Genomic DNA, 27369 nt, shown 5'->3' on the forward strand with positions numbered 1-27369 from the left:
GACCAGTTTGAATGGCCCACATAGATGTATCATTTAACTGATGAATGAATTTTTTAAAATGTTCTTTCCATCTCTAATCCTTAGCCTTTCTCCAAAGTAAATTAAGGGCATCTAGTGTCTAAAGATGCTATTGCAGATTGCACACAGATTCTTCTCAATCTAAAAACAAGAACAAAATAAATCTAAAGTGGGCACCAACAGGATCTCCCTAGTATCCATGCTAGTTTTAAACGTTTTGGGGGTTATTCAGACAGTGAAAATTATCTGAGTTGAATCTTTGTTTTTCACATTAATTTCAAATGTTTTGGGGAGGAGGGCTCCCCAATGCCCCAGTTAATCTAGGATATTCAATATCATTCCCCCCCTTCAGTTTTTAAAAAAAGATTTGCATCATCGGCAGTGTGAATAACCGATGTGAATAGACCTGAGATAAAACTCTCCATGCCTTCAATACATTTGCATCATGGACAACTTTATTCAGATGCTGGCACATGTGAGCAATTGAACTCACAGAGATGTGCATAGAAGCAGTTTCATAGTGTGAGTAACAAACCTGGAATGTGTGAGTAAGATTGTTCTCATTGGCCTGTTACAGACAGCCAAAATAAAGCTGCTTCGAGTCACTTTGGAGGTATGGTATTTCAATGATACATGCGTCCTAAGAGTCCAAAGGCCGCACCAAAGCCACGCTCCAGTCCTAAGGACTGGAGTGCAGCTTTGGTGAAGCTTCCAGACTTTTAGGACTCATGCATCATTAAAATACCATACTTCCAAAGTGACTCGAAGCAGCTTTATTTTGGCTGTCTGTAACAGGCCATTATCACACTAAAAAAAAAAAAGACATCTGAATGACCCTTGAGTTTCACAGTGTTGAAGGTGCATTGGGGATAGACTGACTCCCTCTCTCCTCCTTCCTTTTAGTTTTTTTAAGATGCAAAGCAGCTAATTTCCATGCAACAACAGCATTCCTTGCCAGAGGCTGCTGCTCCTTTTAAAGGCTAACAGAGACTTACATGCTTATTGCCTGCAGCAGATTCCTTTTCTTCCTAGAGTTAATTCAAGCCTTTTTGTTTTCTGTGGTGGTGTTATTTTATACTTCAGAACACTGGGTCTTTTTAAATACTCCTTAAATTTCTCTTGGATTTTTCTAACACAGTAGATGTCACCAGTGCTCTTCTGTTCAAAGGAAATAAAGTCCTCCTGCATTGTTGCCTCTGAGCTTGTCAAAGGCCAGGGAAGTAGAGAAGCCATTATGTAACATACAATTGAAATCCTCTCTTACAGATCAGGAAAATCAAGTCTGACTGGCTGACTCTGGACTCTAATCTTCATTAAAACATGTGATTTCTTTATCGTGTAGATTAAATACCATGCAAAATAGCCAGTTGATTAGTAATTATGTCAGGGAACAACTCTTTCAGCTCTAAACCACTATTATCTATCACTAGCAGAGTCTGGAAAGGCTCTTGTATCACAGCTGTCCCAATCCCTTAGACAGCAGTGGCCATGCTAATTGGGGGATATTCGGAAATGTAGTCCAAAAAAGTAACTTTATAAACTTAATTTGCTAATTAGCTTGCAGTTGAACCCAGCTTCTAGCTGGTGTTTGAATGGATATTCATATTTTTTCTTGTAGTTTGACATTTACTGGATTGAAATGCATTGTGCAAATATATTGTTTGTTTGTTTGTTAGTTTGTTTAATACCTTGCCTTTTTTCCAGGTCAGGACACAAGGCAACTGATGAATAAGTTGCAATCCTGTACCTCCTTACTTGGAAATAACCAGACTGAGCTGAGTAGGATGAACATTTGAGTAGACATATATGTCTACTGTTCCATTTGTTTGGTTGCCATTTTCACTCTTCTTTGGTCTCTGATATCTTGCCCCTTTGCTTCCTTCTCTTTTCTCCTTTATCCTTCCTCTATTTTTAATCAGCATCTTCTCCATAGCTGATTCTCTTCAGCATCTTCTGTACCTCTTAGGATGCTTCTGCACTAGGTGGATATCTTTCACTCATTCTTTTATGGAGTATCTGCATAATGTAATTCTGAAACAATTGTGTTTCACTGTGTTCCTCAGCCAAGTTCAAGTGCTCTAAATGTCCTTTATGCAGAACTTTGAAATGTTACTTTCTTTGACTGCATTGCCAAGTCCCCCTGGGGGAATTTGGGAATTATAATCCAAAAGGTAATGTTCTTGATCTCTGCACTTATATTTGTACATAAGCTCCACCTCTGATGTCACACAGAACCCCTGGTTCTCTCATTTAATCACAGATTGGGGTGTAGAGCGAGGGAAGATATATGTGCATAGCAATAGCAATAGCAATAGCAAGTACATCTCTATACCGCTTATTAGTGCACTTAAGCACTTCCTAAACAGTTTACAACTGTAAGCTAATCGCCCCCCAACAAGCTGTATATTCATTTTAGCAACCTCAGAAGGATGCAAGCCTGAGTCGAGCATGAGCCCCTGGTTGATACTGAACTCATAACCTTGTGGTCTGTGAATAAGTGGCTGCAGTACAGGCATATAACCACTGTGCCACCAGTGCTCTCCCTGCTAGTGAAAGTTGATCAAGAAGGGACTATATCATAGGGCAAGGGATGATGTCAAGGGATGGGCTCAATGTCATGCCATGGCTCTGGAGATGGTTAAGAGGTGATAGGATAGCCCTGTTTAAATACTTGAAGGGATGACACATTGAGGAGGGAGCTAGCTTGTTTTCTGCTGCTCCAGAGACTAGGACCTGGAGCAATGGATGCAAGCTACTGGAAAAGAGATTCCACTCAACATTAGGAGGAACATTCTGACAGTAAGGGCTGTATGACAGTGGAACACACTCCCTCAGAGTGTAGTGGAGTCTCCTTCCTTAGAGGTTTTTAAACAGAGGCTGGATGGCCAACTATCGGGGATACTTTGATTGAGATTTCCTGCATGGCAGGGGGTTGGACTGGATGGCCCTTGTGGTCTCTTCCAACTCTATGATTCTATGTGCTGTAGTGGTAAGTGGGATTTTGAACACCGGAAAAGGGTTTATGTTGCCTTCTCAACTGAACTCAGCTCCTTGGCTATGATGCCATGACTGATGATGGGACTCCTGATGCTATGCTCCCACCTATCAGGCTAGGTGAAATGACTTGTTGTTGTTTTTGTTTTTGTTGTTGTTTTGTTACTGTTGTGGTTGCTGTTGTGTGCCTTCAAGTAGTTTCTGACTTCTAAGGTGATCCTAGCATGGGCTTGCCCATGGTCATCCAGTAGGTTTCCAAGGCTGAGTGGAGTATGAATGAGTGAATAAACCTTAATACAGCAATAGTATTAAGGTTTAATAGTATTCTCCTTTTGGTAAAGACCTCATTAAGAGACACTGAAAGAAGGAAATAAATCAGGTTAATAGTTTCTTTATTACAGTGCCTCTGAATGAAGCCTTCATCAAAAAGCATTGGTTGTAACAGCTAACCAAGAGTTAAAAGAGAACACTTATAAAATGATATACAGGTGGCATTTGTCCCCACAAAAAATCGCATTGATGTGTAAAAAAATAACAATAATCCAACATGTTGGAAGTGTAAGAAAGACATTGGCACGTACTTTCATATGTGGTGAACATGTAAAATTGCCAAACAATACTGGATTCAAATTTATAAGATAATAACAATTGAATTAAAAATCCCAATAACATTTTTACCAGAAACCTTTCTGTTAGGTATGATAAATGATGAATTGGATAAAGAATTTGGGAAATTGTTATTTTATCTTTTCACATGTGCAAGAATAACATACGCAAGGCGCTGGAAATTGGAAGAAGCCCCTTCAATGGAACAGTAGATGATAAAAGTATTTGAGGTTGCAGAAATGGACAAATTGACATGTTGGATAAAAAACAGAAGAAGATGTGGGGAAAGAATGGGAAATTTTTTATAGATTTATAAGAGAAAAATGGAAGAATGTAATACTGATGTAATTTTGTAAATGGGAATAGTAAGATTGATTTTAAAATCAGGATATAAGTGATGCTGAATAAGAATAATGAATATCACTTAGTAGAAGGAAGATCAAAATTACTTAACAATGGAATGCTAAAGGCTAAAATTGAAAGGTATTATTAAAATGACGGATAGTAAAGTAGAATGTTATGATTTGAAGGAATTACCTTATATGATGTGAAGTGAACATAAGAAGGAGAATTTATGATTAACTAAAAGAAAGGAAAGGAAACAAAACCTTTTGCAAGGCTGCAAGGAGCAGGAAGTAAGATATATGTTAAATGTTTTTTATAGTTTTGTAGGAGGGACATGTATTGTATTGTGTTGTATCTGTTGGAGTGTCTAAGGTGGGTTGGAGGAGGAGAGGGAAAGTGGGAAGATATGTCAAATTGTTGTATAGGGTATTGTGTATTGTGTGTGGTCTATGTTTGTAAAAAGTTGAGGAGAGGGATTTTTGCTTCTGAATGCAACAGGACATCGACCCTAAATGCAACAAGAAGTTGACAAAAATATGGCAAAATTGCTCCCCATTGCCCCCTATGAGTAAGGATGACATTTGGGAACACACACACACACACACACATGCAATTTTGTTTCCAGAGAAGCAAGGGTGCAGCTTTTCTATGTCCTACATGTGTGGTGGGGAGGGCAATGCTCCTCCTTGGGGACATTGAAGATCTGCAACCTCTAACTGTTGGTCACCCCTGCTATAAGGTCATTTTACCATTTTATGAAATTCATTTTTTCAGTAACATTCTAAGCCTTTGCTTGAAACTCCATCTATAATCAGGCCTCTCCCTTTCTGGTAGCAATGATAGTAAAACCTGGAAAGCCACTACCAAACCATGTTATAGGCCAGAAGTGGGGCAATATAAGCCCTCAGATGTTGCTGAATGTCTCTTTCCTACAGTCCCCTGGCCAGCATAGCTGATGGTGAAAGATCATGGGAGCAGCAATGTACCATCTGGAAGGCCAAGACTACCTATCCCTGGTATTATGGGCACCCCAACATACTGAGCTAGTCAGACCAATGGTTTATAATGATGTAAGAACTTCTGGTGTTCCTTATGCAATTGGACATACCAAGAAATGCACTTGCGACTTACTACATGCTAAGCACATGCTGAACCACTACCAAACTGTGGTCTGTGACTTCTCTTCATGACATTTTTTCATTGGAAGAGTCCAACCATGGATTTTTTTCTTTTTTTCTTCTTTCTTTCTTGGTCTATTCTGGATGTGTCTGTTTTAAACCGGAAATCTAGGAACATAATCATAGACTGAGGAATATGAGAAATCCTGTTTATGAGGGTTGTAACATGTTTAAAGTTTGCATCCACAGGTTTCGTAACACTGAAGAACCTGCCAGTAACTCTGTAGGAGATGCTATAGTGACCAACATGCTCATACTGAGCTAGTCGGATCAATAGTCCATGTTGATATAAGGCAACGTCTCATTTTCCTTATACAATTGGAGATACCAGGAAATGAAGCTGGGACCTTATGCAATTGGAGCTACTAGGAAATCACAATTCCTGGTGCCATCAGAGGCCCTACTCAGCAGTGGACTTAGAACTGAAGGACACATTGTCATCTAAAGTGTGTGTGTGATATCACTAAGGCCACACTAAAATTACCTAAATGCACCATTGATTTCAATGCCCACATTTTGCCTTTAGGGAACATGAGAAGGTGACAATTGGATCCTGTCAGGGGTTAATGCCAGTGAACTGGCCAGAAATCAAGGTAATCAAAGACCTGAAGATTAACATTGTTTAGAGTATTAGGGTCTCAGTATTTACAAGCTTGGCTAAAAACAAAATAGAAGAGAGAGTGAGGAAGACCTACAGGTAGTATACAGTCTGATCCTGGTCTAAAATGGAAACTGAAGTTAACATGGGTGAGAGCATCAAGGTGGGTGATGAACTATATTTTTGTCTACTATGGGCAGTTTCTTGCACAGAACATTTTTCTAGCGTAGCTATTTGGCTCAGATCCTCTGCTTCTCTCACTCAGCAGGCTACTGCTGAAAGAAACAAAGGTTTCACAGACTTCTTTTGACAAAATAGTACATTCAAGGCCATTTTTTCCCTCTGGTTTGCCCTGGTTTTTGCATCTCTGCTGCCGCACTCCAGACTACGCTGTCTTTATCCCCAGGAGACACTGAGAAGTATTAAATTTGAGGAGGGGACGAATTGATTTCCTACTGGAAGGATGAATGAGGTATGAATAACTGTAAAGGCATGAGGATATCAGTGTGAGAAAAGAGACTGGATGGAAGATAATCATTTCTGAATAGGGAGGGAATTTATTTGACAGGAATATTAAAGAAAAGTTACTAATGCTTTTGGTTCATTCCTAGCCAGGTAAATTGTTCAGTACAAGAAATACAGTATACCTTGTTATGTTTTCATATTTATCTTATAGCCATGAGAGCTAGAAACCTACTTTTTAAATTTAAGTTTCAATTCATCAAAATATAACTTAAAACAAAATGCCTCGGAGCTCCCTGCAGCTAGTGAGTTACATGCTGTCAAGTCCTAGATGTTAGTTGATCCTTTCTCTGGCTTTCTTTGAACTAACAGATCAAGTGATTAAAATAGTAACAGGGTACAGAAGTTTAAGATACAGCCCCTTTATGTGAATACCCCATGGAAATGTCCCAAATAATTGCCTGAGCAGCAACTCAGAACACCTTGCCATCTCTTTCAAACATGCAGTGGTACAGAGTCAACAAGGCTTAACCATAGTATTCTCAGAAAGTCAGATTTTCATGATCAAAATTGCTATGAGGTTGGGCATGGTAGGATTGGGGGAGAGCTGTCTATTGTAGGCTGGGGATGCTGGGCTCTGTTGTCTGAACAAGTAATTTTTGCTTCTTCCATGCCACTTGCTGACTACCAGACTGAAGGGATACCTTATCTGATTGGCCACTGAATACCCTTGAGGGATAATCTGCCAAGTGTTGAGTGTTTCTTTTTCCTTTTGCTAGGCATCAGTCATTAAGACCCATCATGTAGAGGAATAGCCCTATTTTTTGCATATTTATTCATTTATTTATTTATTCATTCATTCATTCCTGAGTAAATTCAGAGCCATAATGCTCATGTGGGCAACCATTTTATTCTTTCCACAAACCCTCCCCACTAGGCAAGCTGCCTAGAAGAAAGAGGGAGGCTTCCATTGTCCAGCTTTAGCCAGACTGCAATCTCCACATTTAGACTCTTTTCAGTTCCTGCCAGCATCCCATTGAAAATGACCCTGGTGCTTTCCACAGCAGAACTGGACCTTGTGCCACTTTCTTTTTCATCCCAACCCTCCTGCTCTCTGAACATTTTCTTTCTCTGTATTTGTTACTTTTGAACTCTTGAGATAGTCAATTTATGAAGCCAGTTAAAGCCCAATGAAAGAGAAAGCATCTGAATCCAAAGAACATTCTTCCCCCCAAAAGGGATTTAATATGTTTGTTGTATATACAGATCTACATTACATCCTTAATCTAGTATCCTTCATTTTATTTTGCTGCTATGGCTTGACTGTGCTTCTGGCATTTCTTTTATGCAATTATCTTCCTGCAGATCCAAAGGAAGAGTTTTTTGACTAACCAGAGTAAGAGCTTTACACTAATGTCTCTCTTTCACATCCTTGAGTAAATGGCGTCTTTCTCTTTGTAAGCAAAAGTGTGGGAAAAAGCTTTGAGTAATTGCTTTGGAAGGCAGGTTTGTTTCAGAAGAAAAATCTCACCATGTTCACGTGATGTACTCCCAAGTTCATCAGGGTTCATCAGATTACAAAGCTTTGGTTTGGACTCAAAGCATGTTAAGGCGAAGACTCCTCATATTGATTTCTTTATGTTTGCTCCCACATAGATTGTTAACTAGTCTGAATGTTTAGAAAAGCTCACATACATTTTATTCCAGTTGGAATGGGGAAAGCAAAATTGACCAAGTGACCCTATGAATGAGAAAGCTTCAAAAATCCTGGTCATCAACTGCCCTACTCAGATCTTCCAAATTCAGGGCCACAACTTCCTTGATCAAATCAATCCTCCTGTACTGTGTATGGTATTTCACTTTTCCTACTGCCTTCCATTTTACTGAATATTTATTGTTTTTTCCAATGTGTCACATCATCTCATGATATGCCCAAAGCCTGACAGCCTCAGTTTAGTTATCTTGGCTTCTAGTGAGAGGTCAGGCCTGATTTGCTGTAGCATTCATTCTTGTGTCTTTTTAGCAGTCATGGTATAGGGTTCCCCAAGACTGCGGGTCTCTGTGTATTGGTTCATATTGCTAAAGAAAGAAGACAAACAAAATTGTGGTTTTAATAGAGAAGGTGGTCAGATGCCAGAGGAGAGCCAGAGAAGACAGGCAAAAGATGAGAAAGCAACTGCTTCCCCAGCTATGGTGGAGGGATCTAGTGGAAGCAATGAGTGAAGATGGTCTTCCCCACCATCTCTGAGAAGACAAGCAGGCCAGCTGCAGATAACTGAGGATGGGAAAGGAGAGAGGCTTGTTAAGTGCCATCAAAACTGATTTGGGAGTGGGAACGAATCTAGAAAGGATTTGCTTCCTCCATCCCTCTGGTTATGCCTTTGTAACAAATGGTGAGAGCAACTGAATTGAGTTCAGGAGATAATTTTAAGCCCCTCAGACCCTCTGGTGGCTGCATGGACTATTAAAAATGAAAATAAAACCAGAATTATTATTATATTCCTGGAACTGAGACTCGGAGTGGCTCACTAGGACTCAATGGCTAGAGGTCCACTTCTGGTTTTGAAAAATGGGTATTGTTATTTGTTTATCTGTTAAACAGCATGCGAGAGGTGATAGGGACATATTTAAAAAGTATAGTTCCTTTCCTGGCATATACTGTTAGCTTATATCTCTCTCCGTCATGCATGAAGCTCTCAGCCTTTCTTTATCATTGGAAAACACATAGAGAGCATTAAAACATCTTAGCCCATTAGCAGCAATGGAGGCAAATGTAACTGCAGGACTAGAATGAGAGATGGTTGCTCTGGTTGCTCTGTTAAGAGAAGTGGGTTTGCTTCACCTTCAGCCCTTGCTTTACTTCTCTTTCATGACACTCTCAGGCAAAGAGGATATTTCACTTCCTCAGAGTCACATTTGCTGAACTGACACAGAACTAGACCTACAAGGAAGGTCTTTTAAATTGTGTAGAAGAGCTGTAAACAATGTCCTTGAGTTTCAGTCACCTGCCATAGTATGTTTTTTTAAGCAAACAAAAGGAAAAGGTCAAGACAAAAATTGTTTAATTAAACTGGTTCCACTTGTGGAGATTATTATTTTTTCATGCTAGGAGGGTTAACAGCTATTCAAAAGGAACATTCCACTTCATGTAAATATACAGGGTTTTTTGTTTTGTTTTTTTTGGCTCTGAATATTTAGATATTAGGTTCTCCCAGATTGCTGTAAAGAAGTATGAATTTTCACAATATAGGCCCTTGGGTATGGCCAGTGTTGTCCACATGTTCCATTCTTTTGGGGGGCTGTTTATAGCAATTTCTTGGATTTAGGCTCTTTCAAAGGTGTTTGAAGACTGGGGCATGAGTTTCTGAGGTGGTTCGAAGGGCAAATTTTCTTGTCTTTGAATGTTAATTATTATTATTTTTTGAGTTACAGTATTATAATGCAAAAGTGCCATTTTTCTGATGAACTGATATCACTATAGAATTTTTTAAATAAGAAATGTGGAACAGATTTGTCAGTGTAGCTATTGCTTGACATATAATCAAATTAATAGTTCTAAGTAAGGTCATGAGGCTCAAATTGCTTATCTAAGCATAAAGTTTTGGATTTAGAGGTTTATGCAGTAGAGTATAATAAGGAAGAATCTTTAAATTAAATAATCTGTCTTACATGGATAACTTGGGAAGTATGTGACTAGAACATGTAATTGTAGTTATATTTTATTGTGTTATCTCTGTTTTATGTGAGAGCAGTTGTGCATTTTAGAATATATATGTTTTGTGTTGTATTATTTATGTGTTTGTATTAAAATAAATTTTGAATTAAAAAAAAAGAAATGTGGAACAGAGAGGAAGACTTTGTTCTGATCTATCTCAGAATCAAAAAGAAATCCATTTAAGGATGGGAATAAAATGTTGCAGCTGATGCAAGGAATGGGCAGAATATAGTTCAGAAAAGAGAACTACCACAGCAAATGGCAAAACCTCCTGACACATTTGCCCCATCTGGAGAAGCCCATTTGGAAATACCCATGATTTGGAACCCACAAACAGTTCTGTGGACATGGGGCATTAGTATACTCCACAACACACTAGAGCGCTCATTGGGGTCAGATCAAGTCACTCAGTAGGATTTTGTTCATTTTATCTGCTTGTATGAGGGTTATTAATGGATGCATTTCTGCAACATGGACTAATTGCTTCTGTTTGGTGCTCCAACAATCCATCCTTGCCTTCTCATCCCCATTTTTCATTTTTGCCATCAGTAGACATGCCATTCTATTCCACAGTGTATACTCAGACTTCATTAGATTGTTTTTGGCTGGATGATGTTGTTCCTCCCTCAATTTTATTTGGAGGGAGGACAGTCCAATGAATTTTACTCAGAAGCAAGTGCCCTTTTGTTTAATGGAGTACAGCAGCCTTTGATGGCTTCCATGTCATTGGCAGTAGCAAATTTGCTCTGCGTTTCAGTGTAAACCTTAAAGGACCAATCCAAGCTGCTGAATCTATTCTGGAGGTAGGTGGAAGCACCTGTGATAGTTCAACCTGAAGTGTGGTGCAGAGTCACTGCCTCACTGAAATGGCAGCCACCAGCTGCCACTTTGAGTGTGCAGAGGATTGCAGCCTTGAAGTGCAGAGTTACTTCATCTTCTTCTTGTTCATTCCCTCCACCTTTTTTTTTCAGAACTAAAAATACTAGTGCTAAACTTTTATTCCAGGACAGAAGCAGACCTTGGAAAGATTACCTTTTGGATTACACAACCCAAAAGCCACAGGCATTAGAGCATTCTGGGCATTCTAGTCCAAAAAGGAATTTCTCCAACTTCTGTACAGATTGCAAAGGGATCTTGTTGCACCTTGGAAACTAAGCCCTGAGACAGATGGGCTGAAAGGGGCATGATGGCGGCAATACTAGGGTTCTGGCCCACACAGCAACCACACAGTTCGGAACCCTAGTATGTAATGGCAGTGGCTTGATGGCGGCATCCTGTCCACATGGGCACTGCCATCTTTATGTAAGTGACATTCAGTGTCTGCATGTCACTGCGTGTCTGTTACATCACGAGTGCGTCAGTTGCACTCGCCACGTAACCCGGGTGCTGCAAGAAGAACCTGGAAATACTGGGTTCTTTTTACACCGGAGGTACATTGTGCTGTTCGGCAGCTGTGGTGTCCCTCCGGAGTTAAAATAGTCACCTGCAAACAGCCGTTTTAGGCAGTCTGTACTGTGCCTAACTGAGAGAAAGAAGTTGGTAGTATAAGCTTTCCTAGTTTTCTCTACTTCATCAGATCCAGAAGTATATTAAAGCTTGTGCTACCAATTTCTTTTCCCTGGTTGTTCTCAAATGTGCTACAAGAAACCTTTGCATACTGATTCAGACTAACATGGCTATGCCTCTGAATTCTGCATAGATTGCATGGGTCCTAATAACTTTGTTTTGGTTGCTGCTGTTGTTGCTGCTGCTCAGATGTTCTGCACATCTTTTCCAAAACTGATTTTTGTGTCTGCCTGATGCCTGCCTGCCTGCACAGAATTTTTTTTATCCTATGTTTCTGTAATAACATACCACTCAGGTGTGCATTTAATTGCATTTAAGAGCAATTCAAACCAGTCATAAAATGCAATAAAATGCAGCAAAGCAGCAGGAATGTAATAAAAACAGATGTTGTAGATAATGATAAAAATCTAAATAAAGCTCATAAAATAAGTGCCTGGCTAATCAAGGTTTTTGCCATATAACAAAATGCCTTCAAAGAGTGTAACAACACTTGCGGTGTGGCAATTTAGGCCCAAATCTAATGTTAAACCTAGTTCAAGCAGACCCATCAAATCATTGGTAACTTGGTAACTCAACATTGATGTAAAATCAACTGATGCAGTGGATCTACTCTAGTTGCAACAGACAACAGGGCTGAAGTTTGAGCAGATCCTTCCTCTTGTCCCAGTTCATTGTACCCCCATTTTAGTTATCACACTTGGAAGGCCTCTTCATCAAATATTAGGGGGCAGACAAATTCAAAAGGGAGAAGCCATTATGTGTGATAGCCCCAAAGCATCAATACATATATTGAGGGTGTGGCCCATATATATTACAGGATTATAGCAGTATTATTCCACTTTAACTACTATGGTTGTAGTTTGGGCTGGCGTTTTTAGTAAAGGCATTTAGAACTCTCAGCCAGAATCCTTGGACTACCAGTCCCAGGATTCCATAGCATGCAGCCATGACAGGTACAGTGGAATGATTGTGCTATAATTCTGTAGTGTGAATGGCCCCTTGGTATTTGGAATTTTCACTCAAAGTGCTTTCCAGTGAAAAGAAAACATTATTAATATGAAACACATAATCTCCCTTGATAGAGAGGGAGAAATGGCTACATGTGGCTAGATGAGTAAGAGGACCCAGAGTTTTCAGATATCAGTATGCAAAAGAATCTTGTAGTACCTTTGAGAGAGAGCTAGCATGGTGTGGTGGTTTGAGCACTGGACTATGCCTGTGTAGACCAGCGTTCAAATCCCTGCTCAGCCATGTAAACCCACTGAGTGGTCTTGGGCAAATCACACTCTCTCAGCAGGCTGCACTCTTATCAATCTGAAGGAAAGGCAGAGCAAAGTCAATTTCACCTTAAAATATACTTTAAACATATTTTTAAAAGGTCATTGGTTGCAGTTATTTTTTACAGTGTTTGGAAAGTAACCTGCTGCCATTATTGGTTGAAATGTTCAAAAGTAACTTGTTATATTACATGTTGCATTACATGTTGCATTTTTATTACTTTTTGTGGGCTTTTGAGAGCTCAAAACCCTTTAGGATTCACAAGAGAAAGGTGTAAAGCCTGAAAAATTCCTATCAAAATGCCTCAAAAATTGTTATTGAAGGTAACTTTTGAAAATACAGTAACTGGAAATGGTTACACTAATAAAACAACTTCACTTTCTTCATTACTGTATATTACTTCTGAAATGTGACTTTATTTCACCCTTGTCCTCCACTAAAGTAACTAGTTTTGGTTAACTAAATGCAACTCTTTATTTCCAAGCTTTGAAGAAGCCTTCTATCTGGATCTTTTGATACAATAATATCACTCATAAAATCACCCTATATATCTGTATAAGTTTTTGAAGTTGAAATTTTTATGACCAACATGCTTCATGCTACTCTTTTTTTACTTCCCAAAGGATACTGGGACTGATAGAAATCACCACAAAGAAGATACTACAACTGATTCAAAAAGCAAGATGAAACAAGCTAAGAAGAAGTCATCTGTATCATGTTGTTCCAAGTTAAAGGTATCAGGATGTTGTTTCTCTTGTTGGTGAAAACTCATTTCCTACACCTGCTTCTGCACAGATTTATTGGGAAAGATTCTGAAGAACTCAAAAACCACCTTTTACTCATGCACCATAGGATCATTGTCAAAGCCTAGAAACCCATTTGCAGAGCAGGCAGTGGAACATTCATCCAGGATCAGAGTTTTGAAAAATGACTTTTTGGGATTACAACTCTCAGAATCCCGCAGCCACAATGTCAAGCTCTGTCTAGGAATGGTCTGCTTTCAATTGCTTCTGCTCTCCTGTACACTGCTTGTGATGTGCTGTTGCAATACAATTAAAACACAGAGTCCAAAGTAGGATTTTTTTTAATCAAGCAGAAAAGTTTGTTGGGAAGGCAGCACTGCTGCTCATGTATCTCAAACCTAAACTAGATGAAAATGGCACCTACATATTTCAGAATTTCTCTAGTTTGCAGCTTTATTTAGAACATTGGCTAAATATCTATTTGAATCTTTAAAGTCTGCTTTCTTTATAAAGGAATTAGCATTTGGCACATTGTAATACCACAGTCTTACACATATCTACTCAGAGCTAAGTCGTGGTGGCCATTTTTATAAAGGACATAGTAAGATGAGATCCCAATAGGCATGTTGTTTGCTGTTAACTTCCCTCAAATTGACCTCAGCTCATGGTGAATCAGACATCTCCAAAAACCCTTAATCGCAATCTCTCTATCATGCAGATCATGCAGGTTCAGGACCATGACCTCCTTGTTTGAGTCTAGCCCTCTGGCATGTGGCCATCCTCTCTTCATAGTGCCTTCTACATTTCCTGGCATTATTTTGAGTCATGCCTTCTCATGATGTGGCCAAAGTACACCAGCCTCAATAGACACACAGAGATCAGTTACTTTGGTTCCATACAAAAGTCTGTACTATACTTTAAAGGAGCTATCCAATGTGCTGAACCCATTTGGGAGTACAGTTTAGCTCCTTGAATAAATCTGTTTGCCAGTCGTTACTGCCTACTTATTTCAACATGGCCAACCAGATGCTGATAAGAAGATGCTATAAGAGGGACCTAGCACCTTCTTGCTTGCATTCTCCAACAACTGGCATTGAGATGAGTACTGTATAGTATCCAGAAAGTAAACCTTGACTTCTTTCCCACAGATATTGCATAGGGGTAGACTGCCCTGCGGTTGAAAACTTTCTTTCCACATGAGACTGCTTGGAAAACTCCCCAACTGGTAGTGGGAAGGAAAAAAAAAAGATTAAATTATTTATTCTCTCCTGTGGGAACAAATAATTTAATCTATCACTTGCCTAGCAGCTTTATACATAGTCTGTGGCTCACATGGGCAGGCTTCTATGCATGTCCAGTTGTATGCAAAGTATAGGTCTTTTTAAAAAAAATTTTTTTATTAATTTTAATACACTATAGCCAACAAGCATAACATTTCTTATAATAATCACAGCTTTATACTTTTCAAAATACATTCCCAAATCCATCCCTTCTGGTTTAACATTTCTTACTTTGCTTTAGTCTGTTATTTGAATACCACTCCCTATATCCCCCAAAGAAATCTAGAATGATTTTAAACAATATTCTTTTTGAGCTGGTAGCAATGTAGAATGATTGGGGAGTGGTCCCACACAGGGACATGCAGACATCAGTGCAGCTCATTCAGAGATGCTCCAACTGCCCTCACTCAGCAGTCAGCCTCTGTAGGAAAAGCAAGCTGCAAATGGAGTTCATCTGCTGGAATCAATGCTCATAGAATACACTCTTGCCAGCTCTGACACCTTGATTCATTTGACACCTGGAAAGTGATCCAGACTATTCTTCTGTGTATGCTTCTATCTGGTTTGTTATTTCCTTAGCATCTGAATAACGTTCTCCACTTCTTGACCTTGGACTGTTAGCTGTGGCATATTGCTCCAATCAAGTAACTTATAACAATATCTATAAACAGGACTCTTGAATATGCCAAAGCTGGGAATTTATTACTACAGTTTTGAATACCCGAGCAAGATTGATGTGATCACTGCAAAAGCATCTCTACCTCTTTGGTTAGGACCCAGGCGCAGAGCCTCAAGTCTTGGGGCCAAATCTGGTCTGGATACCCATGCTCCCTTCCACATGACATCATCCTCTGGTGGTTACCCAGCTTTTGTGTGGGTTCCTCCCTGTGCCCCAAAGCCCCATAGTCAAAAATGTTGTTTCTCCTAGAGATTCCTATCCAACATGTGTTTTAAGACCTTCAAAGAAGAAGAATCCATCACCCTTCAAGCCAATCCATCCCACTGTTGAACAGCTCTTACAGTAAAGAAGCTCTTCCTAATGTTTAGGTGGAATTTCTTCTCTTGTAATTTGAATTCTAAGTTTTGTTAGTGGCAAGAAGATATTTAAGTTAAAATACACTGGCATGTATGGTGTCACCTTTTTGTCTAAGGGTCTTGTTGTTGTGTGCCTTCAAGTCTTTACTGACTTATGATGACCTAAGGTGAACCTACCAATTCAACTTGGCCTGTGGGTAAGAGGTAGAAGTCCTAGAGCTAGGCTAACCACATGGCTGTTTTCTAGCTGCTAGCTCTATTTCTTTCCCTGTAGTTGAACACTGTTCTTGAGAAAATGGGGGAGAGGTGCAACATTTGTGGTCATACAGTTTATCAGCTGTCTTTAAGGGAATAATTTTACTTCTTTGCATGTATGTGTGCACTCTAGGATTGGTACTGCAACGGAGCATTGAGCTTGTGCCAGCAGCTTGTCTTGTTTGTGATCTGCAGGTGGAACTAATGGGATTAAATTTAATCTGTAGTGTACCGAATTTCCAGGGCCTTTCCTTTAACTCTGAGATTAAATCTGATACTGTTGTTTCTCACTACATGTCAAGCAGACCCTTGCCATGCCTAGCTTTACTATTACGCAAGGATAGCAGGGGTGCTTTTCGGGGGAAGGGAAAAGGGAGAGAATTGCAAATCCATGTTATCCTTTCCCATTCTCACACATTCAGCTAAACAATTAACAAGACCAATTCAGTCCCAGCTCAGAGTGTTTGCGTATATTTGTTCCTGCTACAAGCTGGAATTTCAGCTGGTGGTCAGTATCAGATGTCTTTGAGGAATCGCTTTGTGTGAGGGCTTTAGCTTGGCACTTTTAAGGAGGCAGCAGTGGCATATTTTTCTCACAGTGTTTGCTTGATGTGCCACCCTTCTACATGTATGATGGAGCCAGGCAAGTGAACACGGCCAAAGTATCCATCCACCTTCAGTGGTGGCTAGTGGTTTCCATGCCACCAGGCAGCGGAATCTTGACATTTACAGGAGATATACAAGGTGATAAACCTGCATTGTGGTAGGGCATATTAATCTGCTCTTTCAAGTTCAAACTAAAGCCTGCAGTGGATTCACTGCTTCACTGGTACACATAACAGACTCTGGAGCAAGTGTTTTCTCCATGAACTGTTCCCTCACAGGCTCTGTTCAACTGAGGTAGAATGACAGATTGTTGGCAGTGCAATTTCATAGCCATAACCTATTACCATTTCTCTCACACAGCCACTCCCTTTTGTTCACCTTGCACTAAACCACAGTCATGTGAGGTAACTTAGGCCTGTTACAGACAGCCAAATTAAAGCTGCTTCGGGTCACTTTGGAGGTATGCTGTTTAAATGATACATGCATCCTAAGAGTCCAGAAGCCGCACCAAAGCCATGTTCCAGTCCTAAGGACTGGAGTGCAGCTTTGGTGCAGCTTCCAGACTCTTAGGATGCATGCATCATTGAAACACCATACCTCCAAAGTGACTTGAAGCAGCTTTATTTTGGCTGTCTGTATAGGGCCATATTGATTTCAGCCACAGGAATGCACTGAAAAGCATCTGCTTTTAGCTCTGCTCTTGCCTAGTCTATTTCAGCATTGCCCTTACCCTGGATTCAACCAGCTACTAGTCTTTTAAAACCCAATATTGTCAATGCACACAGCCAGTCCTTGTGCATATTCATGCCTAACTGCAAGTGTTTCAGATCATTTGCAGTGGTTTCTTAGGACCACCTATCTTTGGCTTGACTAACTCATCATATATGGTAAAATTCAGAGACATAGCCATGTTCATCTGGAATATCAGTATGCAAGGGGATCTTGTAGCACATTTGAAATGAACTATGTGGAAGAAGTTGCAGCATAAGCTTTTGTAAACTTGGTCTTCTTCCTCAGATGCATAGCATACTTCTGCAAATCCCATTAATATTATAGGCCTATTCTAAGTGGCACTAACAGTTGGATTTCATCCCTAGAGCTTTGAAAAATAATGTGGGAGAAAGTCAAACTAACCAGTTTTATTCACCTCTAAATATGGCAAAAATAGTTTGAATCAGGGAGTCCATTTTAACAGGTTTCCAAAGGCAGACAAAAGAAAAAGAGAGGTCCTCTTCTTATCTAACTCCATGATGGTTGGTGGACTCCAAATCAGTGGGAGTGGTGAATTCAACTTTTAGCCTTTAAAAAAAATAGCCAAGGTGCTGAACCTGTTTTTGATAGATTCGGCCATTCCACTGACATGAAAGCTGACACTGTCTAACCTTGCTATTATATTATTCCAGTTCTTCCTGATATTTTTCTTTTAATAGACTTCACTCATTCTTTTCCAGATATTTCTGGTGGCATTAGCATTTGCCTACCTGACCAAAACCATGTCTGGAGCTTATGTGAACAGCATGCTCACACAGATTGAACGGCGGTTCAACATCCCTGCTTCATTGGTTGGAGTTATCAATGGAAGTTTTGAAATGGGTATGCTTCTGGATAAGATTAGCCAGTGGTTTGAGATGCAGAACCCAAAATACTACTTTAGGCTAACAGATGGGTACAGATCATTAAAAAGTAAAAAATATAGTGGACGAAAAATCAGGATTTTTTTAATTGTATGTTTAACTGTGATATGAACAAGGTAAAGCAAACCTAGGTAACATTTCTGGAGTCCTGTGCTCAGTATTGCAGTGGTCACACTATACCCCAACTTCGCAAAACAGATAGTGGGTATTATCTTTTGTTCATTGTCAGTTCCTGGAAAGACCACCAGGCCTTTGTTACCTTGCAAGATAGCACAACCCCCTCCTGAGCCACCCTCCACTTTTCTTTGAGTAACACTCCATTGATAGCTTTAAATTGGATCATAAGGTCATGAGCTGTGAAGGAATTTAAAGATCCAAACCAGCATTCACATCTATGGAATAGGACTGGGGGCTGTAGTTGGGAAGGACTGTGAGGAATAACCACAATCTCCATTCACTTTGTCTGCATTCATTGACCTCCATCAAGTTGCTAGTTCTGACTAGAACAGATCCATTGAGTCAACTGCTGAATGTTAAGTCAACACTTCTATAAATCCCATTGGCTTTGTGAATCTCACTGTCCTTCAATTGAGATTAGCAGTTGGATATTGGTCAATGAGACTGTCGAGCCAGCCAGAGAATTCAAGATGATTCCAGCAGGGGGTTGGTCTAGATGACCATCAGAGCCCCTTCCAGTGCTGTGACTCTGTGACTCTAATGTCACATCTATCCTAAAATCAATGAGACCTCAAGTTGCTTAATGTTGGCGGATCACACATGGTGCTCTTTCTTTCTGCAGGTGACTTCCTTGTGATAGGCTTTGTGAGTTACTTGGGAGCCAAACTTCACCGACCACGTACAATTGCACTTGGCTGTGCACTTATGGGTTTGGGGTGTTTCTTGATAGGGCTGCCTCATTTTCTGATGGGAAGGTAAGTCCCACTATTCATGGCAGGAGGAATACAGTGGGCCCTTGTTATCCACTGGGGTTTGGTTCCAGGACCCCCGTAGATAACAAAATCCATGGATGCTCAAGTCCCATTAAATACAGTGGCATAGCAAAATGATGTCCCTTGTATGAAATGGCAAAATCAAGGTTTGCTATTTGGAATTTATATTTTTATGGAATATTTTCAAGCCGTGGATGCTTAAATCCATCAATTAAAAAATGTGGATAAGAAGGGCTGACTGTATGTCCTTCTGTTGGAATTTTGATCTCCTTCTACCCCAGTTACATAACACTGAATTTGTGCATGCTGACCAGTACTTACCAGTCACCTCAAATACAATTCAAAATAACATAGGGGGCAATGAAGGGGGAAAATGAAAAAGCAATGGGCAACCTCTGCTGAACTGAGGTTTGTCTAATAAATTGACAGATGTCTTTACATACCATCTTGGATAAGTAATTAATGTTCTTCTTTAAGGAAGCAATCAGTAATTGATGCAATTTCTCTGCAAGACAGTCTTCAAAAACTGGATAATAAAGTTTCAGGATTTATTCTGCACAAAATTCAGATCTGGTTGTGTGTGTGTGTGTGTGTGTGTGTGTGTGTGTGCGTGCGTGTGCTAAAACAATATTTCTGTGCAGAACAGAATATTTTCTATGCAAAGCAACCACATGCGAATTTTGCATAGAATAAACCCCAAACTGCAAAGATTATCATCAATCCACAGTTTTTCTCATTAGGGATTCTCAGCACTTCAGAAACACATTTTTAAACATCTTTCAAATATTTTTGAATATTTTTCCATCCCTACTTGGAATATCTGATCTTCTCTAATTTTGGAAGCTAAGGTAAGACTGGGAAAGAATATCTGAAACCCTGGAGGGCTACTGCCAGTGAAAATTTGATGATACTGGGCTAGATGAACCTGCACTCTGACTCAGTATAAGGCAGCTTCCTATGTGTTTTCATAGATACATAGGTGTGCTTGTACAATTAATTTGGATCTGGATATTAGGTTCATGGAATTTGTCTAGTGGAAGTTGACTTCCTGGTGACACACTTACTGTGTTAGTGCTCCAGACCCCTAACAATGTTGTTCAGAGGTCAGGGTGACCCTCCTGAAGGAATGAGGAGCCCTGGGGGCACAGAGGTTAAATGCTGGTACTGCAGCCACAACATTGTGAGTTCAGTCTCAGGGCTCCAAGGTTGACTCAGCCTTCCATCCTTTGATAGGTCAGTAAAATGAGTTTCCAGCTTGTTGGGGGCAATTGGCTTACAGATTGTAAACTGCTTAGCGAGTGCTAAGTTCATTATTAAATGGTATAGAAATGTAAATGCTCTTGCTCTTGTTATTGCTATGATCTGTCATGTTGAGGAAAAGAAGTATTATTTTAATTCAACAGGTACCAATATGAAAAGACTGTTTCTCTGTCTGAAAATTCTTCAAGCATGGCTGTTTGCCTTACAAATCAAAGCCTGTTTTCTCTTCCTACTGAGCAACCTACAGAAGGTGAGGTTTCCCCCTTTGAACCCAGAATTTATTATCTTTTTTCCATTTGTTTACAACCCATTTGGATTATTATAACACACTCTGCATGAGGCTGCCTTTGGAAACTGTTTGGAAAGTTAAGCAAGTCCACAATGTTGCAGCTAGCTGCTGACTGAGGCTGGTTACAGGGATCATATAACTCCACCATGCATTTGTTCAATCCTATTTTAATGCTGCTCAACTTGACAGTGATTATAATATCCTGTGGTGATGAATTCCATCATTTAACTATGTGCAGTATGAAGAAATAGTTTTTGTTTGTCCTATATCTTCTACCATTCACATGAAGGATCACCCACCCACACAAAGTGGGCTTACTTAAACAGTGGGACATTTTGCCACAAGATATCTGGCAACTTGGATGGTACAACCTAGTTCCATTTCATATACAGCAACCAAACTGGCTTGGAGTTCACTCTTGCTTCAACACTGATGGTGGGACCCAAGGGATGTAATGATTCCAAATTTCTCCTTGAAGGGAGCAAAGAGCAATTTTATTCATTTTCTTCTGGCTGTGAGAAAGTCTTTGAAAATCATGCAGTTTTGGAAGTCTATCTTCAATTTGGGAATTATCCTGTTAAAAATGCCGTTGTTGTTGTTTTGTGCAGAAAACCATTTTTGGGGCAGGAAAAATAATATATCTATGCAGAAAATGATGTTTTCTGCACAAAACAAACCCATGCACATTTTGTGCAGGATAAATCCTGTATTGCACAGCTTCTTGTCAGTCCAGTTTGTCAGTTTCTTAAAAGTTGGGGGGAAAATTTTCAACCATTTTGCAAATATTTTCAAATATTCTGTTTATTCCTATTGGGAAATCTTTGCTATGATGCCTGAGAACAGGAGGCTAGCTTTGGTGTGTGTGAGTGGAGTTTATCAAATGAGAGGAATTTCTCTTAAATTTGAATGAAAGGAAAGTGGGGCCAAAACACATTCACTTAAAATCGTTAGTTTCACATAATTACATGAATATGCATTGCATTCAAACTGGCTCCCCATTGCCCGAAAATAGCATGCCATTGCCTGAATTTGCGTGTGGCAGTCTATCACGCAATAACGAGAATCCACATGATTGTGTTCAGACTGACTTCCCATTGCCTGAATTTGTGTGTAGTGGGTTATCACGCAATAATGTTAAACCCCATGATTGCGTTCAGATTGCCATCGGATTATACAGTTATCCCTCCATATTCGCTAGGGTTAGGGGAACAAGACCCCCGTGAATATGGAAAAACCGCAAATAACAAAAACACTATTTTTACCTGAGAGGACACCTCTCTAGGAATCTCTAGGTCCTCCAGTGCAACTCTGTGGTCAATGTCCAACATACACTGACCATAGAATGGCACTGGAGTAGCTACAAATCGTCTTTCAGTGCAACTTTTAGTTAAAGTTGACCACAGAGTTTCACTGGAGGACCTAGACAGTCCTAGAGAGAACATATTAATGACATCTGTAAATAATCAAATCCGGAAATATCAAATCCACAAATATGGAGGGATGACTGTACTTCCAATCCCCCTTGTCTGATAAACTCCTGTGTGTGTTGCATTTTACTGTGTGTATGTGTGTGAGAGAGAGACTGCTTGCTGCTCACTGAACCATCTTCAGTGGAATACAACACATTCAGTCCTGCAGAAGTGGCGCCAGCATGCACAATGCAAACAGAGCAATGCATGAATGTGCACATGAATGTGGTATGTGCCTAAGTGAATGCTAGACCTCTTATTTGTTCTGTTGGGGCCTTTTTTCAGGCATTTATATGGCTAGGTTCATAGTAAATTACTGATATATAAGGAGCACTGAAATATTTCCAAACCTATGGATGTTTGTCTTTCTGTAAATAATAATAATAATAATAATAATAATAATAATAATAATAATACTTTAATTTATATCCTGCTTTTTGTTTCCACAATCAAAGCGGCGTACAACCTTTTTTTTAATTTAAAAAAATACAATATATACAATTCCCCCCCCTTAAAAAAGGACTAAACAATTCCATTCATTAAAATTACAGACGATAAAAATCTAAAAACAATACTACAATAATAAAATAATGGTGGGTAGAGTCTTCGCTTGTATATGACTGTGAGGGGAGTGTTACATGGCTGGGATCTATTCCGGGAAGGTCTAGTGGAAGAGATCCATCTTGACAGCTTTCTTGAAGCTCTCAAGGTTGGCAATTTGACGGATTTCATCTGGCAAGCCATTCCATAAAGTGAGAGCGATCGCAGAAAAAGTCCTTCTGCTTGTTTCCTTCCTTTCCAGAATGTGAAAAAAAGATTAGATCTACAATGTGGGTGTTTGTCTTGGTGGGAAACATCATCAGAGGAATTGGTGAAACTCCCATCGCACCTTTAGGCATTTCATACGTAGAAGATTTTGCAAGGACAGAAAATTCACCTTTCTACATTGGTAAGACTTGCCAATAATAGCCCTGCTTTGTACTGAAGTATTTTTAAAGGTTCTATAAACATTTGTAATGCATTCCCACATATGCTTTTTGTTTCTTTGTTGTTGTGTGCCTTCAAATTGTTTCCAGCTTATAGCAGCCCTAAGACAGTCATACCATGGAATTTTCTTGGCAAGATTTGTTCAGAGGGGGTTTGCCATTGTCTTCCCCTGAGCCTGAGAGCATGTAACTTGCCCAAGGTCGACATAAATAATGATGCGCTTCTCCAGAGTCATAGTCCAATGTCAAGCAGCTACACTATATTGGTTCTAATATATTCAGCAGTAAATGTCACTGTATTCAATGCACTGTATTCCCAGGGAGGGCTACATAGGACTGCAATCTTGTATTTCTTTCCTTTCCATCCCATGATTCCCCCCAACAGTCTTATGCTCACCACTTACTAGTGAGCATTTAGTGTCTCCATCCTGCATCCTGTGTTTTCCCCCTGAAACTTGATTCATACACTTATTTATTCTATTTTGGTTCTCCCTTTCACCCACACATGGAAGTCTGGAGTTGACTTATAATAAAACAATAGAAATATATAAAATGAATCTGACTAAAAAACAAAAATAGAACACAAATTTATAAGCTACTGTTAAAAGTTAAAATACAGCATCCATATTTTAAAATTTCTTTCCTCACCAAACAAAAATGAATAGAAGAATAAGAACTAAAAAAAGGCTTATCTGCACTACACATAAAGCAGCTTGATACTACCATGCCTCCTTCCTATGGCCTCCTAGGATTTGAAGTTCGATAAAGGCTTTAAAATTGTTGGTATAAAGGACACTAAAACTCTCTTAGCACAGAATTCTAAGAATTCTACAAAACTACATATTCCAAGTTTTAATAGAAAGGTTAAAGTATAGTGCAGATACATCCAAAGAAAATAGGGGAAGAACCAATCTAACCGTTCTAGTTAGGAATTTCAAGAGGCTAGCAGCAATTTCAAGAGGGTAGGCTTTCCAGGAGAAGGAAGGGAGGAAGAAAGGAAGGAGATAGACAACTGAAAAAGCAAAATGGTTCTTGATATATACTTATTCTTTTTATCTTAGGAAGCTGTGTAGGTATTGTTATGCTTATTGTAACAAAATCTTGGGGCTATTATTTTCCAGTCTAGCTGAATCAGACAGCCATTCCATTCTTTCACTATATATTTTTCCATTTTATCCACAATAGTCAGTACTCCATGCTCACTGACCATGCTCAGTCTTCAATGAACATTTTAAGGAGTTCCTGCTGCTTAAGCATCCCCTCCACAAAGTTTTTGTCCTTCTGAAAATTTTAGAGTTTCTTGAAGTCTAATGCTACCTCCTTTTTGCTCATTGGCTTCCGTACTTCCTCTTGTTATTTCGGATAGGGAGGGATTGCATCCAGAAAATGAGTTCATATACAACATATACCTATGGGGAAGGTGTGGTGTATCGATGGCTTGGGACAGATGGTCTGAAAGTGGTGTACTGCTGCCAATTCTAGGGTTAGGGACCACGCACCAACCGCATGGTCCTTAACCCTAGCACGCACGGCGGCAGCCTAATGGCAGCGTCCCGTCCATACATGTACTACCATCTTGATGTAAGCGACGTGCAGCATATAGACGTTGCTGTGCATCACTTACACACTTGTGGCGTGTGCATGGCAACCGCCCCAAAAAACAAAAACTGGTTTTGGAACACAGTGTTGGGTTCCAACTTCAAAAGCAATTAAACAAATTTTTATATAACATTCTTACAAAAACATGCAATAACTGCAACTGAGCAACAAAAGGCTATGACATATTTAGAGGGTTTTAAAAGAACACTCTTCTCAGATATAAGGCTGCCCAGAGCAAGAGAGAACAGGTTGGATGAGCAAATGAAAACTGATAGAAATTTGTGAACAGTAGATATTTTCAAATCCATACATCCCTCCCCCCACTTTTTAAAGTTGTTCCATTTCCTCATTCCTGATAGTAATGTTGTAGGGTTTTTTGTTTTTTTTAAAAAAAAGGCAGAGTTTCTGTACTTCTACAAATTTTGGGTGACCTGAATCCTCTGTTACCTCCTTCTGAATGTGCTCCATACACTCTGAAAACTGAATTGGGATTATAATATAGGCTATGATTATTATTATTATGTGGGAAGCCAACCACAGCATTTCAGTATCAACATAAGTCTGTCTTCCCATTATAAGGAAGGCCTCTGGGTGACTGAAGACAGCAAATGAAACAAATGTTTGGAAAGAAGCAACATGAAATATGAAAATAACCAATGTCACATCTTTTTTTTTAATCTTTCCTTCTGTTTCAGGATGCCTACAGATAGCAACAGTGTTGGGCCCATTGTTAGGCTTATTGATTGGTTCCTATTGTGCCCAGTTGTATGTGGATGTTGGATTCATAAATTCAGGTAATTCTGCTGTTATGATCAGCCACTAACAGTCACTATTTTGCACTCTGTTTTGCATTATGAGATGCAACAGTGGCTGGTGGGTTCCATGTCAGTAGGGTCATGAATCTGCACTGGCTTTAGTTTAAACATAAATGGAAAGCTCATGGGCAAAGCTTTGAATTCCACAAGGAAAGAAAGGTGGGGTAGAAATGAACTGTATGACTATATAATATAACAATGTCACAAATGAAGGGAGCCTGTCATATTTCAGAAGGCTATAGCAAAACAACAACAGCTATATCAGAGCTTGAAGGGTTCTTGGTTTTGGTCTACAACCTTCTCCAGAATCATTCAATCAGTAAGGGCAGTGGTTGATTGGTGTGGAGGTTTCTGTGAGCTGTAATACACAAACTAAACTTTTCAGATGTTGCTGTTGTTATTGTTGTGTGCCTTCAAGTCACGTCCGATTTATGGCCACCCTCAGGTGAACCTATCTTAGAGTTTTTTGAGGATTGAGAGTGTGCGATTTGCCATAGGTCACCCAATGTGGGTTTCCATGGCTGAGTGGGAGTTCAAATCCTGGTTTCCAGAGTCATAGTCCAATGCATAAACCATTACACCATACCGGCTCCTTTTCCGACTCTAGTGTTTATTTATTTAGAGTATTTATACCCTGCTTTTTAAACAAAAAGGCACTCAGGACATTTTACAAATAATTAATTTGATAGTTCTATACCCTAGGGTTTATAATATAAATAAAACATTACATTTAAGTAAAAAAGGGTTGGCACCGGAGGGGGGGCATTAAATCCACCAGATGCTCGCTGGTCTTCTCCACCTCAGTTGCCAAAGCAATGACAACTGGAACATGGACTTGATCCCCTTCCTCACCACCATTCCCGTTTCCTTTTGTATCATGTCTTTTTAGATTGTAAGCCTGAGGGCAGGGAACCATCTAATTAAAAATAATAATAATTGTAAGATGGGTGGGGTGGTAATAATAATAATAATAATAATAATAATAATAATAATAATAATAATAATAATGGGGAGAAGGCCTCTCACCAGCCACTGGGCCAAGATACAATGGAGCTGTGTCTGGCTGCTCTTCTCTTCCCTTGAGGGCAGAGCAATGGCAGTTGAAATATGTAAGGAAGGACTCTCACTAGCTGTTGGGCCAAGAAAAGATGAAGCTGTGGCGTGGCTGCTCTTATTCTCCACATGAGGTCAGAGCAATGGCAATTGGAATATGGAAGGAAGGGGTCTCACCAGCCACTGGACCAAGACATTGTGCTGGGATTTAAGCTTTTGAGCTCTGTGTTTTACACAACACAAAGTGTGATGTTATCCTGTCCAATTCCACTCCCCTGAAAGCACTGGGCAGCACTCTTTCTTTTGCTTCCATTTGTTAGATTTTCACTATTTGACAGCAGGTGCTTCCAGGCAAAGCTGTTTTGTGAAGGAAATTGCCCTACTTCAGTGCATTTTTACAAGTACAAACAACCATTTATTCCATTTGTAATTCTCCCATGTTTTCCTACCCCTTTCCCCACCTTTTTAAACTACTCAAACAAAGAAAACTATTCAGGAGGAAGGGAGGGGATAGCTGCTGCGTGGATACAGCCAGAGGTTATAGGGATCCCACTGTGCATTTATCTTTTCCAGAATGCAATTTTTTAAAAAAACAATGCAACATTTCCTCCATAATCAGCAGTCAAAGACAGTAG

At 39.6% G+C, this 27369-nt stretch overlaps 1 protein-coding gene across 4 annotated transcripts in view; it reads left to right on the forward strand.

Annotated features, from left to right (window-relative positions):
* Positions 1-27369, forward strand: part of SLCO1A2 (solute carrier organic anion transporter family member 1A2) — a 44192-nt gene that overhangs the window by 3104 nt on the left and 13719 nt on the right. The window contains exons 1-7 of one of the 4 annotated variants that reach the window (XM_042468700.1): positions 5601-5734; positions 13384-13494; positions 18131-18272; positions 19113-19245; positions 20667-20773; positions 23084-23230; positions 25562-25660. In XM_042468700.1, the coding sequence (XP_042324634.1) occupies positions 5708-5734; positions 13384-13494; positions 18131-18272; positions 19113-19245; positions 20667-20773; positions 23084-23230; positions 25562-25660 (766 nt within the window). In that variant the 5' untranslated portion in view covers positions 5601-5707. Of the gene's footprint in view, positions 1-5600; positions 5735-5792; positions 5903-6128; positions 6212-13383; positions 13495-18130; positions 18273-19112; positions 19246-20666; positions 20774-23083; positions 23231-25561; positions 25661-27369 lie in introns of those variants that run through there. The other 3 variants (XM_042468699.1, XM_042468701.1, XM_042468703.1) reach the window with 3 other exon arrangements.

The sequence above is a fragment of the Sceloporus undulatus genome, chromosome 5 (genome assembly GCF_019175285.1).
Source record: "Sceloporus undulatus isolate JIND9_A2432 ecotype Alabama chromosome 5, SceUnd_v1.1, whole genome shotgun sequence".
Classification (NCBI taxonomy): domain Eukaryota; kingdom Metazoa; phylum Chordata; class Lepidosauria; order Squamata; family Phrynosomatidae; genus Sceloporus; species Sceloporus undulatus.